Source organism: Phycodurus eques, chromosome 5, assembly GCF_024500275.1.
Source record: "Phycodurus eques isolate BA_2022a chromosome 5, UOR_Pequ_1.1, whole genome shotgun sequence".
Lineage (NCBI taxonomy): Eukaryota > Metazoa > Chordata > Actinopteri > Syngnathiformes > Syngnathidae > Phycodurus > Phycodurus eques.
Window position 1 is genome coordinate 29,552,509 of NC_084529.1, and position 14,254 is coordinate 29,566,762.

A 14,254-nucleotide genomic window follows, 5' to 3' on the forward strand; every position below is an offset into this window, starting at 1 on the left:
TCACACCCGTGACCCTCGTGAGGATAAGCAGTTCAGAAAATGGATGAATAAAAAATCACTCCACAATATTTTTTTTATAGGTCATGTATCTGTTTAACATGAGACTTAATACTTTCCTATAACTGATGTTCATTAAAAGACAAAGTTAAACATGTTCACTATACGGGTGTAACTATATAACTGCAGGAGAGTTCATTGTATTTCAGCATTGCAATTCTAAAAGTGAAACTCATAAATTGTACAGATTCACTCAAAACCTCATTTCCATATTCAAATGTTTTTGACTGTTGCTTATGCAACATTGTAATTTAGATGTTTGTGTTATTAGATGGTAAACTGTAAACTGTTTTTGTTAACTGTAAGAAAAAAATATTTGTAACTTTACTCTGCCTACATAATCTATTTAATATTAGATTTTTTAAATTGAACTACTGAAATAGATGAAGTTTCCTCATTCTAATTTATTGAGATGCACCTGTACACTATACCATAAAGTACTGTACTACTCAGGTGTTTTTGCGGGTATCGCCCAATCCAATATGGCGGCCACTTTGCGGTGCTGCAACCCTACCTCATGCTAGTGCGCATGCGTAATGCGAAATTAAGGCGTGGCAAGATTTTGAAGGGCTTGGTTGAATGGGCGTGTGTGATGTCAACAGAGTATCCTATCTAACCAGTATTTTATTAGCGACAGTGTTGTTGCTTTTTTGTGCTCCATCTTTTCTCTCATATTCGAGTCATTCTCGTTTCACTTTACTGTTAGTCTGTACGAGTTTTCGGCTCCGCACCCACTGGCGAGTGGACGTTCGGGGACACCTGTGACATTTTGTCCCTGTTTGGATTTGGATACTGTACATTTTGGGCTTCGACTTTTACTGATGCTAGTTTTGTTTTTGTTTTTTTTAATTATTATGATTATTTCCCTCTGCGTGGGAATGTCTGTCGCCACCCAGATGAAAACGAATTGTGGGTAGTAGATACATCATCCGATACTTCCGGAAGTCACTTAATCGACCCTCAGTCAGGTACAATTCATATTTATTTTAGAGCCTCGGTACCAAGAGGTTTTGTACCTGTCCGTTTGTAGGCTACTTTTGTTGTTGTTGTTGTTGTTGTTGTTTTTGTCCACTTCATCATCTTCATAAAGGCCCTGCACTACAAGGACAAGGCAAAAGAGGAAGTAGCATGACTTAATTCTCATTACCTCACTAACGCCTCTTTTGTATGTGTCATGGAAATATCGTCCCAAGTGTACATTCCAGAGTTGCTATCTTGATTCCTCTCTGCACTGTCAACCGGCCCAGCTAGAGGAGCAGGAATTGTGCTTTTTGGTGCAAAACGATCTGGGATTGTTTTGTGTGAATTGGACCAAATTACATTTAAATTTTTAGTAATGGCCTGATAATTTATGCATGCTTTACAGTATACAGTATAATTCTAGGCATCCATCCATCCATTTTCTACCCCTTGTGCTGTTTAGAGTCACGGGTGAGCGAGAGTCTAACCCAGCTGACTTTGGGCAAGAGGTGAGGTCAACCCTGGCCTGCTTGCCAGTCACTCACAAGACACAGATAGACAGACAACCATTCACACCGATTTAGATGCTTCAACTCCCCTAAGAAGCAGATCATTTTATAAAATTAAAAATGTTCTTGAAAATTCGACAAACATCCATTGAGTCTAGTCTACCACACAACAAATTGAAACAGTTCATAAATTGTGCTTTTGTAATCATCACTGCGTCCTGCAGTCAAATCAGTGTCGTTCTGAGAGTTTGCTACTGTGATGTGAATGAACTCAACAAAATGACATTATTACCAAATTGGAATGTCGGCAATGTTGTCCCTGTTTTAGTGAGCATGTCAAAGATTGTTCTATGGACCATTACATTGACTGTTTCTTCAGGTGTGTGCACCGGTTAGAATGTTTGCAGGCGGAAGACTTCATCTGTGAGCGGATTTCGACTGTCTCAGCATGGCAAAGGTGAAAAACACAAGAGCAGGGTGTACGCATTAAGTATATCGTTAGCCTAATAGCATACTTGCCCAAGTCATTCATAAGGTAGTGTCACAGCATCAATAAAAAACATTCTTGCTAGAAATTATTTTTGCTTTGCCTGTGTAGACTGTAACTCATCCAGGCCATTGCAATCCACAAAGGTTGACTCGAGGCAACTTGACAGTTCTTGTTTGTTGAATGTGTGGTTGTTTCTTTCGTCTGGTTCACCCAAAACATTCAAATGTGACTCGGGCAACTATGCCATCAGGTTAACGATATGCCTCAGGAACATATACACAAAAATCAAACTATATTTTGATGTATACGATTCCCCATAGACTCCATGGCCCAAAGGCACAGAGTGTGTGGCCACATTCAGCTTTAAAGGCTCATCAGAGCACCACCTCCCCTTTAACCAAGGAGATGTGTTGACTATCATTACGGCCACAGAGGTGAAAAGCCTTGTGTGTGTTGTTTATGCTTGGAGGACAAACTGCTAATTGGCTATCATTTTTGTTGCTTTTCATTGCTGACGCATTGTCTTGCAGGATCCACAGTGGTACATAGCTAAAAATGCAGAAGGTCGTAAAGGGACAGTTCCCAGCAGCCACATTCAGAAGTGCGTAGCATCTGTGGAAAATTGCAGCGAGCTGAATCTTATGCCGTGAGTCCTCAAATATGTTGCTTCATTTGCTCCTGATGCACAGTAAACAGGTTTGTTGTTGTTTCTGTACCAGAAAGCACCGGTATGGCCACAATAATGTTTTGCTTTCTTCCTACACAAATGTATACCGTATATAATGCATAAACTATAGATGTAAAACAATGGTACCTTTGTGTTTGTCATTGCAGATGGTTTCATGGGAAAATAACACGGCTCCAGGCCGAGAGATTGCTCTCCCCACCAAAGATGGGCTTTTTCTTGGTGAGGGAAAGCACCAACCATCCAGGAGACTACACGCTGTGTTTGAGCACCGACGACAATGTGGAACACTACCACATTAGACACCTAACCAACAGCAAGCTCACCATTGATGACGAAACATACTTTGACAACCTCATCCAGCTGGTTGAGGTAAAAGCTTACAGGACCCTTTTATTGTGTAACTGTCTTCTTAATGATCATCAGAATAAGCTTTATAGGCCAAGTGTGTTACAAGACATACAAGGAATTTGTCTCCGGTAGTTGTCACTTTTTCACACAGGGCCATGTAAGTTGGGATTTTTTTTTCTCCCTTAATCATAAAAACCTTAACTTACAAACTGCATTTTCTGTTTACTTGTGTTGTCTTTGACTGATATTTAAATTTGTTTGATGATGGGAAACATTGAAGTGTGTCAAACATTAAAACAAAAAAAAGAAATAAGGAAGGGTCAAATACTTTTTCACACCGCTGTAAAAACACGCAAGTATCGAGGGTCATTGAGCAATTAAAGTCTACCTCTAGTGTGGTGATGCTGATATTGTATCATGGAATTGTGCAAATGATACCGTCGCCAAGCAATTTAGAGAAATTTAAAGTGGCTAATAGTGCGATGATCTGTTACAAGTGACGGTTTTGCAAATGGTGCAGAGTTGTCAAACACATAAGTGGCCAGTTGTGATCAACGACAGCATGGAAATAGTGCAGTGTGATAAAACAGTGTGGGGTGTAAGTGTCCCAACTTGCTTCCCAGGACATTTATCCAGGACATTGCAGAAGAATATTGTTTGACAATATTTAACAATTAATAACTTTACAGGTTGTATACAGGAGAATATGCCAAATCAGGATTGCACAATAGTATTTTAGTTACGCTTTTGTCAAATAAAAATGTAAACAAATGCCCCAAAACTAAGATGACATCAAAATGTAACCCTAATTAAATATTTTAAACCAAATAGACAAGTTTGTCACTTCAACACATACTGGCATACACATTTGGCTAGAACACTGCAAAAAGAAATGTTTTATGTCTTGCCAACGTTTACTTGTTTTTGTCATATCGTACGTGTTTGCTCAATGGCACAGCGAGGGTTTTCTGAATGTGTTTTTATTTTATTACTTCAACATGTCTGCAAATTGCACCCTTCCCCACTGAAAATTACAATCATAGTAATAAACATACAAATACAAACTGTATTGGTAATGTCTCTCTGACACTGTCAATTAAAACACTGCATTGTTACTTCCCAGACAAGAAGTTGAGGCGTTTTTGTTTTTTTTAAATCACCTGATTATTGGTTGGTTGGTTTGTGAGTTAGCGGGATACAAAAACTATTTTAAAAAAAACTATGAAAATGCAGACTGAGGAATTTTAAGTATTTGCCTTTCGACATGAACCAGAAAGTACATGGATGGACATCCACCCATCCATTCTCAACACCGCTTATCCCGTTTAGGGTCACGGGGCGCCGGAGCCTATCCCAGTTGACTTCGGGCAAAAGGCGGACTACACCCTGAACTGGTCGCCAGTCAGTCGCAGGGCACATATAGACATGCACAACCATTCGCACTCACATTCACTCCGTCGCTAAGTGGGAACTGAACCCACGTTGCCGGCACCAAAGTCAGGCGAATCTACCACCCCACCATCAGTGACTCGTGGCTGAACAAACAAACCCAAATCTGGAACCTCACTACATTTCTCACTCTTTAGAGGAATTCCATTTGATTCATTCCTCTTAACCCAGAATCATTGTGTTTTGTCTCTTTTATTTCCCAAAGCACTATAAAATCATTGCTGATGGTCTGTGCACTCGTCTAAGCACGCCAAAGTTGGAGCAGAAGACTGTAGCGGTGCAAGATGAGTTTTTGAGAGGTAAGGCTAACGAGTGCTTTGATATTCACGCACCTAGTCCCAGCAGTATGTGGTTGTGGCATATCTCTTTTCTTACACGCACCAACAGGTGGCTGGGTGAAGAACAGAAAGGACTTCGTGTTACAGAAGGTTATTGGACGGGGAGAGTTTGGAGGCAAGTAGCTATCTGGATTTGTTGTTCTTATTTTGTTCCCGTAAATGAGAAAAACACAACAGAAACACCTGGAGCGCTTTTCTACATAAGTCACATGATGTTTGATTTGCTGGCCCAGTTAATTTGAGTGTTGTGACGTTTGCAGAAGTCATGTTGGCTGAGTACAAAGGGAACAAAGTGGCTGTGAAGTGCCTTAAAAATAATGCTACTGCGCAAGCCTTTATTGCAGAGACCTCTGTCCAGATGTAAGTAATACAAAAAATGGGATCTATTCGAATGCTGAGAAACATTCACATGCATTTCGTATGTCTTAAGTATTGGAATCAAGTCCAGTTTACATCATTCTTCCTCTTGTTTTAAGTAATATCAACCAATTCAAAAAAAAAACATGCTGCCTGACTCTTTTAAGATGATCTAACACTTCTAGATATCCAGCCATACATCTATTTTTGATAGTGCTGACTCTCACTAGGGTCACGGCTGACCTTATGCCTTTCCCAGCTGACTACAGGCAAGAGACGGGGTACAACCTGGACAGGTCACCAGTCACTTGCAGATCGTGCTGGAGCCTATCCCAGCTATCTTAGGGCGAGAGGCGGGGTCCGCCCCGAACTGCTTCCCAGCCAATCGCAGGGCACATACAAACAAACAACCATTCTCACTCACGTTCACACCTACGGGCAATTTAGAGTCTCCAATTCATGCACGTTTTTGGGATGTGGGAGGAAACCGGAGTGCCCGGAGAAAAGCCACGCAGGCACGGACGGGGAGAACATGCAAACTCCACACAGGCGGGGCCGGGGATTGAACCCGGGTCCTCAGAACTGTGAGGCTGACGCCCTAACCAGTCGGACACCGTGCCGCATTTGTGAATATCAATCAAGGAAATCCAAAGTCACCACTGCTTTCTTCTCTATTCTCTAAGGAAATTGAGTCACGCTAACTTGGTGAAGCTGCTTGGAGTGATTGCAGAAGAGGATGGCACTTTGTACATTGTTACTGAATACATGAGAAAGGTGCATGTCTGTCTCATCCATCGTCAACGACCTTAATACCTGACTTATTGTTGTGTTTTTTTGTTTTTTTCCCAGGGTACCTTGTTGGACTACTTACGTTCCAGAGGGCGGACAGTACTCACTAGTGTTGATCTCAGTAATTTTGCACTGTATGTACATCGTATCACTGCAGTTGTCAAACACTAAGTCGTATTAGAGATAAAATGTATTTAGGTCGAATTATGAGAAAATCCAATAAAAGATCTGCATCAAACATTCTGCTTTGACAAATATAATAATGCTAAGTTTTGAGAGGTCGCGGCGGTTCACATCCAAATAGTAGCACTTGGATGCTATTCTGACATCCTCCAAAGAAATTCAAGCAGAAACTCTCAAAATACTCACAAGCTCAAAGGATGTCAGAATTGTGCAGCTGGCATCAAATAAGTGTTCTCGTGTTAAAATGTCATTTGACCTCTCAAGATGTTTTTGTTTGAAGTCGCGTACGATTTTAGGAAGTATGGCCTCCTAATGCTTCAAATTCAACTGTCTGTTTTCTGATCTTGAAAACACATCAAATGTATTGAAACTGTTGTGTGTGATAATTTGAAAGTTTTTCATTTTTCGAAAAAATTACTGTTATCATTGGGAGGTTTGTTTCAAAGCGTTCCAATTATGCTCTAACAGTTGATAACTTTAGGCATGCTGACCGTCATTTGCGTCTACTCACGAGCAAAATCAAAGAAAAATATCCTTTCTAGAATAATTTGGGATGCAGTGTACAACATGTACAATGTACTATGCAATGTACAGTGCAAATTGCATTGGTGAAGGCCAAATGTTAGTCTACAAAACAAAAATATTCAATCACATGTAGTTGGATTATTTTTGTATAATCTCATTCCGTGTTGTTCTCTGCTTGTGCAGAGATGTCTGTGAGGCCATGGTGTATTTGGAGTCCCAGAACTTTGTCCACCGAGACCTTGCGGCCCGGAATGTTCTGTTATCAGAGAAGCTCATCGCTAAAGTCAGTGACTTTGGTTTGACCAAGAAAGTGTCTTCCCTTGAGGATACTAACAAGCTCCCTGTTAAATGGACATCACCAGAGGCCCTCAAAGAAAAGGTGGGCGCTTATTCAGTGATAAAGAAGTGTTTTGTTTTTTTTTCTCAGCAAATGCTGCAAATAAGCTACAGCAGTATTTGTATTTATTTATTTATTTTTATATTATTTTCTCCCTCAAAAGAAATTCTCCACCAAATCAGATGTTTGGAGTTACGGTGTTTTGCTTTGGGAGATTTACTCATTTGGTCGAATGCCATACCCGAAAGTCGTAAGTATACAGAATATGACAAGAGAAATCATTCACTTAGAATCGTATCTGTTGAAGTAGAACTGGAATATAGAGGCCGTGATGTGGAAACTAGGGCTGTCAATTGATTATTATTTTTTTTTTTAAATTCAGATGAATCACCGGCGCCAAATATACCACACATGATACCAGATTTTGCTTTGAGATGGTGATTGATGAAAAGAGAAGTCAGTGCTGCACTGTATGCAGATGACCAATGTTTTATCGAAAGTCCCATTGGGGTGACCTTTGAAGCATTTGCCGCCGAGCGCATCAGTCTGAGTCTCCTCACTCATCTTTGCCCTGGCTTAAGCATGAACCTGATCACTGACCTTATAGCAACCCGCGCCTCGTTTCAGATATCCATCCGCGGTTAGGGTAAAGGAGCGTGTGCGGTCAAAATACATTTCGTGATTAATACATGATGAATGCAATATTTTTGGGTGATTTATCATATGGCTTAATGCTTCAATTTTGACAGCCCTAGTGGAAACGTAAACCGTGCAGCCCCTTCTACACATAAAAAGCTTAAGAATGGCTTCCGTGCATCCTCCCGGAAAAAATAAATAAAAATAAATAAATAAATATTCAGATCAAAAGCCTACATAATAATAAAATAACCTTTAATACAATTGTATTTGTATATGTCGAAAAAAATGTTTCAGTCTCAACTTTGTTTGCACTGTGCAGCAATTGAAAGATGTGGGGCCTCTTTTGGAGAAGGGATACCGGATGCCTATTCCAGATGGGTGTCCTGAAGCTCTCTATGACATCATGAATCACTGCTGGCACTTGGACCCTGATTCTCGACCGACTTTTTATTTGTTGAAAGATTCGCTATTATATTGCGAAGACGTGCTCCGCACACTGCTCTGACACCACACACGTCCTTGCACCTTCTACTTACATCTTGGATTGTGGGAGGGACAAGAAAAACCTCCGTTGACTATCCTTTGACATTTTTTTTTTTGGTTGACAATGTTTCGAATCTTGCTTAAGCCCAATGACCTGCGATTTGTGAAGTATCATTTGTTCAACACTTCTTCCTGTGTTCTGTCTGAAAGTGTTGAGTCTTTCTGTGCAACGCAATGTAAGTTCATACTCAAGACTGCTTTATTAAATGCTCATGCACGAGCCGAAGATAATGTGATGAATAAGTAACGTGACGGCCATGCGTCACTGATGACCTAATTCTGAAGAGCATCAAAGCATTTGAGGATGAGGATGCACACTGTGTGGAGATGCATTTGTTGCCTTAAGCAAACCTTAAACACGGTTTAGGGTCTTCTGTCTGTGAATCAAGTTTGTTTCATCATTGTTTTTGGAGAAGCACTTTGATTTGAAAGTTACAGTTGCACCCACTGTGGGCAAGAATATTGTATGAATCTGCGGATTTTAATTGACTTGAATCGTTATTTTCAAGGGTGTAATGACTGTGACATACGGTAACAAAAATAAGAATTGGATGCACAAGTTAGAATTTATTTTAGATATCATTGCTGTAATACACATATGGTAGAAACTGTACATAATGGCTTAACTATACAGTACATAGACCCCCACAAATATTTAGTTAAGTCCTTTATAAAGTGTTTTTGTAACTTTGTAGCACCACGCTTCTGGTGTCATTCGCGCTGGATTATTTTTTTTTACCACTGTTCTTTGCAAGAAAACCAGGTTTTTAAGCATAAACCACAAATGTTCGATTGGGTTGAAGTTGGGGATTTTAGATTGTTGTTCTGTTAGAATACCTCATCAGTTAATTGGAATAAGGGTTGAGGTATTATTGAGTCATAAATCAAGTAAGTGTGTTCTCCTTGGTAGATATTTCCTCAGTTTCTTGGTTTATAGGGTTTGTCCTTGTAAAGCACTATTAAAAGATTTACAGTAAGTGCATGTACGTATTTATTTGGGAGGAAAGACACAGGACACGCTGTCGAGACTATTCTGGCTGACCTGGAAGAGCTGGGCGAAGTTGCTGGGCAGAGGGAAGTTCTCTGCCAAGGCTGCCCCAACCCTGGAACATGGAAGAAGATGGATGGATATGTTTGAACTTGGTTGTCTATGTGTGTGGACAAGAGACAATCCTAAATAGCATTCTTGTGCACCCAATTGTTATTTTTTAAAAGATGTATAACAAGTCGAAAGTCTCAACATGTGTAATTTTCCACCCTGGGGAAAGAGTAGTTGAAGCTCTTCCAAATCTGAGACCGTGGTCCTCAGTCCGAAAAGGGTGGAGTGCCCTCTCCAGGTCGTGGATGAGATCCTGCCCCAGGTGGAGGAGTTCAAATATCTTGGGGTCTTGTTCACGAGTGAGGGAAGAATGGAAGGGGAGATCGACAGGTGAATCGATGCAGCGTCTGCAATGATGCGCACTTTATATCGGTCCGTTGTGGTGAAGAGGGAGCTTAGCCAAAAGGCGAAGCTCTCAATTTACGGTCGATCAATGTTGGGATTGAACCCCGGTCCTCAGAATAGCGAGGCAGACGCTCTCACCGCTCCACCAATGTGCCACCCCTGAAATATTCCATGAGGTTTTAATATATATGCATAATTTGATGATTATAGCTTACAGCAAACAAAACCCCACAATTAAGAAACAATGGAAATGGTTCTTAAAGTAGAATTTAAGGGGGAATTTGTCCTCTGAAAAGTATTTTCCCAAGTGTTGAATTATTCTATGTGTGAGCCTTACTGCGCATGCTTGAACGTCTCGGCTGAAGGGGGTGTGTAGACTTTTTTTTTTTTTTTTCTAACTCAATCAGACCAAATTATGTTATCACCCACGGTGTAGCGTGCCAGCTTTTTGTCTCCAAGATTTTCCTCATCCCGCAGTCATTTTCGTTTCACATCATAGCTGCAGTTCATGTGTATGTGTTTAGGCTCCGCGCCCTTTGACAGGTTTTTGTGGATTTTTGGGGACACCCGTGACATTTCCCTGTCAGGACTTGATGAGATTTGGGGCTTTGACTGATAAGGACTGCAGACACTATTTGACAAGATACGGCTTGGTGCCACTTTGAACTAGATCCAGGTATGGTAAATGTTTACTTTGGAGCATTTTGAAACATTAAGATGTGTTTTGTGTGTGTGTGTGTGTGGCGGGGGCGGGTCATCTTGTATATATTATTTTTATTTGGTTGGTCTTCCTTCCTGCTTCCTGTACTTTCAGCGTCTTTGTTGGGTCACCAGCAGGTTGCTTGCTGATAGGATCTTGACACCACAAGTGCACATCAGACAACCAATGACAGCCTTGTGCAATGTGACAGGACCTCGGGAACTTTTGAAAAAAGGCTGTTAGTGACTTGATATACGATGAGATAGATATTTTCAGACTTTGTATATTACCCAGTATAGTAGATTTGAAAGTAAACAGTTCAATGATTACGAATAACCATATATTGTGCTAGAAGTCTAAATACCTCTAAAGTGTGTCATTAGGTAGGAATTGAAATGTTTGCAGGTAGATTTAGATGTGTCCATATTTGATTATGTGGCTGATGCCTTCCTGGCCCCTCCTCTACTCTCTTTCACCCTGGAGAACCCAAAAAGCCTTTTCTTCTTTGGAAAATTATGAACTATCAGTTAAGTGACTGCTATAAGTTCACGGAACACCAAAATATCCACTTTTTCAATTTTAACCCTTTATTCCCTAATTTAGGATTAGGACCAAATTTGACCCATTGGCTTTTAGGCGGATCATTTCAAAGAATCACAATAACAAACACTGTCAATGCAAACTATTATAAATTATCAGTCAAATAATCAGTCAACCACACGGACACATTTAACAATGTTGTTGGTTTTTTGTTTTGCTTTATGTTAGAACTGGATTTCAAATGTACAAACACACTTTGGCCAATGGAAACAAGAACACCAGGCCAAAATCACGACTGGAAAAAACTCAATGGGTCTTTGCTTATCCAAAAATCTGTTCTGCATCTTGTTGCTGCAGAGAGGAACTGCACATTTTTCACAGTGCATTTCAGTTTTGAGATCCTTGCACACAGCACATCGACGGCGATTTTCCTCCTTGACAGGCCAATGGGCGATTTGGTCTGTACTACCCAGGTAACTTAGTAAAATATACTATACAAATTAATTTATTTCAAGGCTTTAGCCAAATACAGGACTGTCACCATTCTCCATCTACAAAGTCACTCAAAGAACCATAGGGTCATTTTCGACCCGACATTTTTGAACCCATACACCCACTGCGTCATTTTTGGCCCATCGGTTTTTGAACGAGTCGCTAATTTCGCCAAAAAGAGTATAAAATGTACTTCTAGGCATTCTGCAAGCAAATACTAAATAGATTATCAAAAAATACACCATTTTATCAACCGGTGGTTTGACATCTACAGCACAGAATATTGAATAAATGGGGCTTTTTATAATAATGGCTACTGTGCTGGAATTAAATGTCGCTTGTATTTGTTTTGACGATTTGTCACACAGCAGAGGTGTGGACTCGAGTCACATGACTTGGACTTGCGTCGGACCCGAGTCATGAATTTGATGACTCGACTCGACTTGACAATATGTTAAAAGACTTGCGACTCGATTTGGACTCGACCAGCAGGGACTCGTGCCTTCACTTGACTTGAACCCATTGACTTGAAAAGACTTGCTACTTTGACCGATGCGCTGAAAAATCAATACTTCGTAGCTTTCGCTCTCCACAGTTACATGCGCAACACAATACTATAGAATATTGTTATGTGTATTGACGTACAGCTGTAGATCAACACAATTGACAACCGGCGGTTAACATATCCATCCATTTTCTGAGCCGCTCATCCTCACAAGGGTCGCGGGCGTGCCGGAGCCTATCCCAGCTATCATCGGGCAGGAGGCGGGCTACACCCTGAACCGGTTGCCAGCCAATCGCAGGGCACCTACAAACAAACAACCATTCGCACTCACAGTCACACCTACGGGCAATTTTAGAGTCTCCAATTCATGCACGTTTTTGGGATGTGGGAGGAAACCGGAGTGCCCGGAGAAAACCCACGCAGGCACGGGAGAACATGCAAACTTCACACAGGCGGGGCCGGGGATTGAACCCCGGTCCTCAGAACTGTGAGGCAGACACACTAACCAGTCTAAAAATGAACAATAGAAAAATGAACACTTGACGGGAGCATATCCTGACGTAGCAACCGAGTCCCACATGAGCGCCAGTTGTCAATTGTTGACATTAGGTGTTAATTCTATGTTAACCGGGATCCTTATGTCAATTTCCCCCCCAAAGCACTACAAAGCAATGCTGATGGTCTGTGCGCTCGTCTAATCAAGCCAAAGTTTATTAAATGGTGAGGCTCACGAGTGCTTTACATCTCACACAAACTCCTAGTAGCATGTGGTTGTGTCACACCTCTTGTCTTTGACTCACCAACAGGTGGCTGGGTGAAGAACAGCAAGGACCTCAAGTTACAGAAGTGCATTGGAAGGGAAAGGTCCGGAGGCGAGTAAGCTACAGTGTCTGGATTGACAGAGAAAAGCAAAAGCGAAGAACAAACCTCTCGAACACTTTGCTCTCTCATGAGTACACGTTCACACAATTCACTGAGAACGTTGTGATGTTTGCAAAAGTCATGTTTTCTGAGTACAAAGGGACTAAAGTAGCACTGAAGTGCCTGAAAATGCTGCTGCTGCTGCTGCTGCTGCTGGGCAGGCCTTTAATTGCAGAGGCCAAAGTCATAATGTAAGTCATCTAAAATATTCATCTGTGAAGGCTGAGAAACAAGCATTCACGCCAACACTCTTGTACATCTTATACATATCTGTTTTGTTTGTTTTGTTTTTTAATGCAACTCCTTCAGTATTGGTTTGCTCTTTCTAAAATCAGATACTATAGTAATGGAGCCCAATGCACAAAGTAGCAGAAGCTACAGTAGCTATTCTCTACAGAAAAGCTATTATGCCATAATGATGTTATATCATGTCTGACAGACCATACTGCTAAATATACAATGGACACTGAAATAACTTGATGACTGATGAGACTGGATTTTGCCATAATGCACAATTCACAAAGTCGCTGGGAGAGTGTCCGCTGGACAGATGAGACAAAACTGGAGCTTTGGAGGCGGTTCGGCAATCTTCTGGCGCTACTTGAGTTGTTATTGTATCCTGCATCCGTCACAGGGTGTGTGTGCCATGTGCACCTGTCGGGATACAATGACACCTCAAGACCATCAAGGTATTGTGCAACTAAACGCGCTGCCCGGTGGACAAAACTGAAGCCTATTACATCCCCAATTCCAATGAGGTTGGGACGTGTTAAACATAAATAAAAACAGAATACAATGATTTGCAAATCATGTTCAACCTATATTTCATTGAATACACTACAAAGACAAGATATTTCATGTTCAAACTGGTAAACGTTATTGTTTTTAGCAAATAAAACATTCTAAGTGAAGAATTTTATGGCTGCAACACGTTCCCAAAAAGCTCATCTTTACCACTGTGTTACATCACCTTTTCTTTTAACAACATTCAAAAAACGTTTGGGAACCGAGGACACTAATTGTTGAAGCTCTGTAGGTGGAATTCTTCCCCATTGTTGCTTGATGTACAGCTTCAGCCGTTCAACAGTGCGGGGTCTCCGTTGTCGTATTTTACGCTTTATAACGCGCCACACATTTTCAATGGGAGACAGGTCTGAAGTGCAGGCAGGCCAGTCTAGTACGCGAAGCCACGCTGTTGTAACACGTGCAGAATGTGGTTTGGCATTGTCTTGCTGAAATAAGCAGGTGCCTCCATGAAAAAGACGTTGCTTGGATGGCAGCATATATTTCTCCAAAACCTGTATATACCTTTCAGCATGAATGGTGCCTTCACAGATGTGTACGTTACCCATGCCTTTGGCACTAACACAGCCCCATACCATCACAGATGCTGGCTTTTGAACTTTGCGTCCGTAACAGTCCGGATGTTTCTTTTCCTCT

At 41.1% G+C, this 14,254-nt stretch overlaps 1 protein-coding gene across 4 annotated transcripts; it reads left to right on the forward strand.

The window, feature by feature from the left end:
• The first annotated feature begins 645 nt into the window (after window positions 1–645).
• LOC133402455 (tyrosine-protein kinase CSK-like) lies at window positions 646–8,432 on the forward strand. 4 transcript variants are annotated; one of them, XM_061676166.1, is made up of 14 exons: window positions 646–1,025; window positions 1,481–1,526; window positions 1,906–1,983; window positions 2,337–2,450; window positions 2,547–2,662; window positions 2,851–3,073; window positions 4,707–4,800; window positions 4,889–4,954; window positions 5,100–5,199; window positions 5,880–5,970; window positions 6,046–6,119; window positions 6,877–7,072; window positions 7,194–7,280; window positions 7,989–8,432. In XM_061676166.1, the coding sequence occupies exons 3-14, from the start codon at window positions 1,975–1,977 to the stop codon at window positions 8,172–8,174; spliced, it is 1,356 nt and encodes a 451-aa protein (XP_061532150.1). In that variant the 5' UTR covers window positions 646–1,025; window positions 1,481–1,526; window positions 1,906–1,974; the 3' UTR covers window positions 8,175–8,432. The 4 variants fall into 4 exon arrangements, with proteins under 4 accessions (XP_061532150.1, XP_061532151.1, XP_061532152.1 ...); XM_061676167.1 differs by lacking the exon at window positions 1,481–1,526; XM_061676168.1 differs by lacking the exon at window positions 2,337–2,450 and having other exon boundaries at window positions 647–1,025.
• The last annotated feature ends 5,822 nt before the right edge of the window (window positions 8,433–14,254 follow it).

Bases quoted from the DNA above. Each gene is read 5' to 3' on its own strand.
- LOC133402455 (XM_061676166.1), top strand. The intron at 5,200-5,879 runs GTAAGTAATACA...CTATTCTCTAAG, and splicing joins GCAGAGACCTCTGTCCAGAT to GAAATTGAGTCACGCTAACT. The intron at 6,120-6,876 runs GTATGTACATCG...CTGCTTGTGCAG, and splicing joins GATCTCAGTAATTTTGCACT to AGATGTCTGTGAGGCCATGG.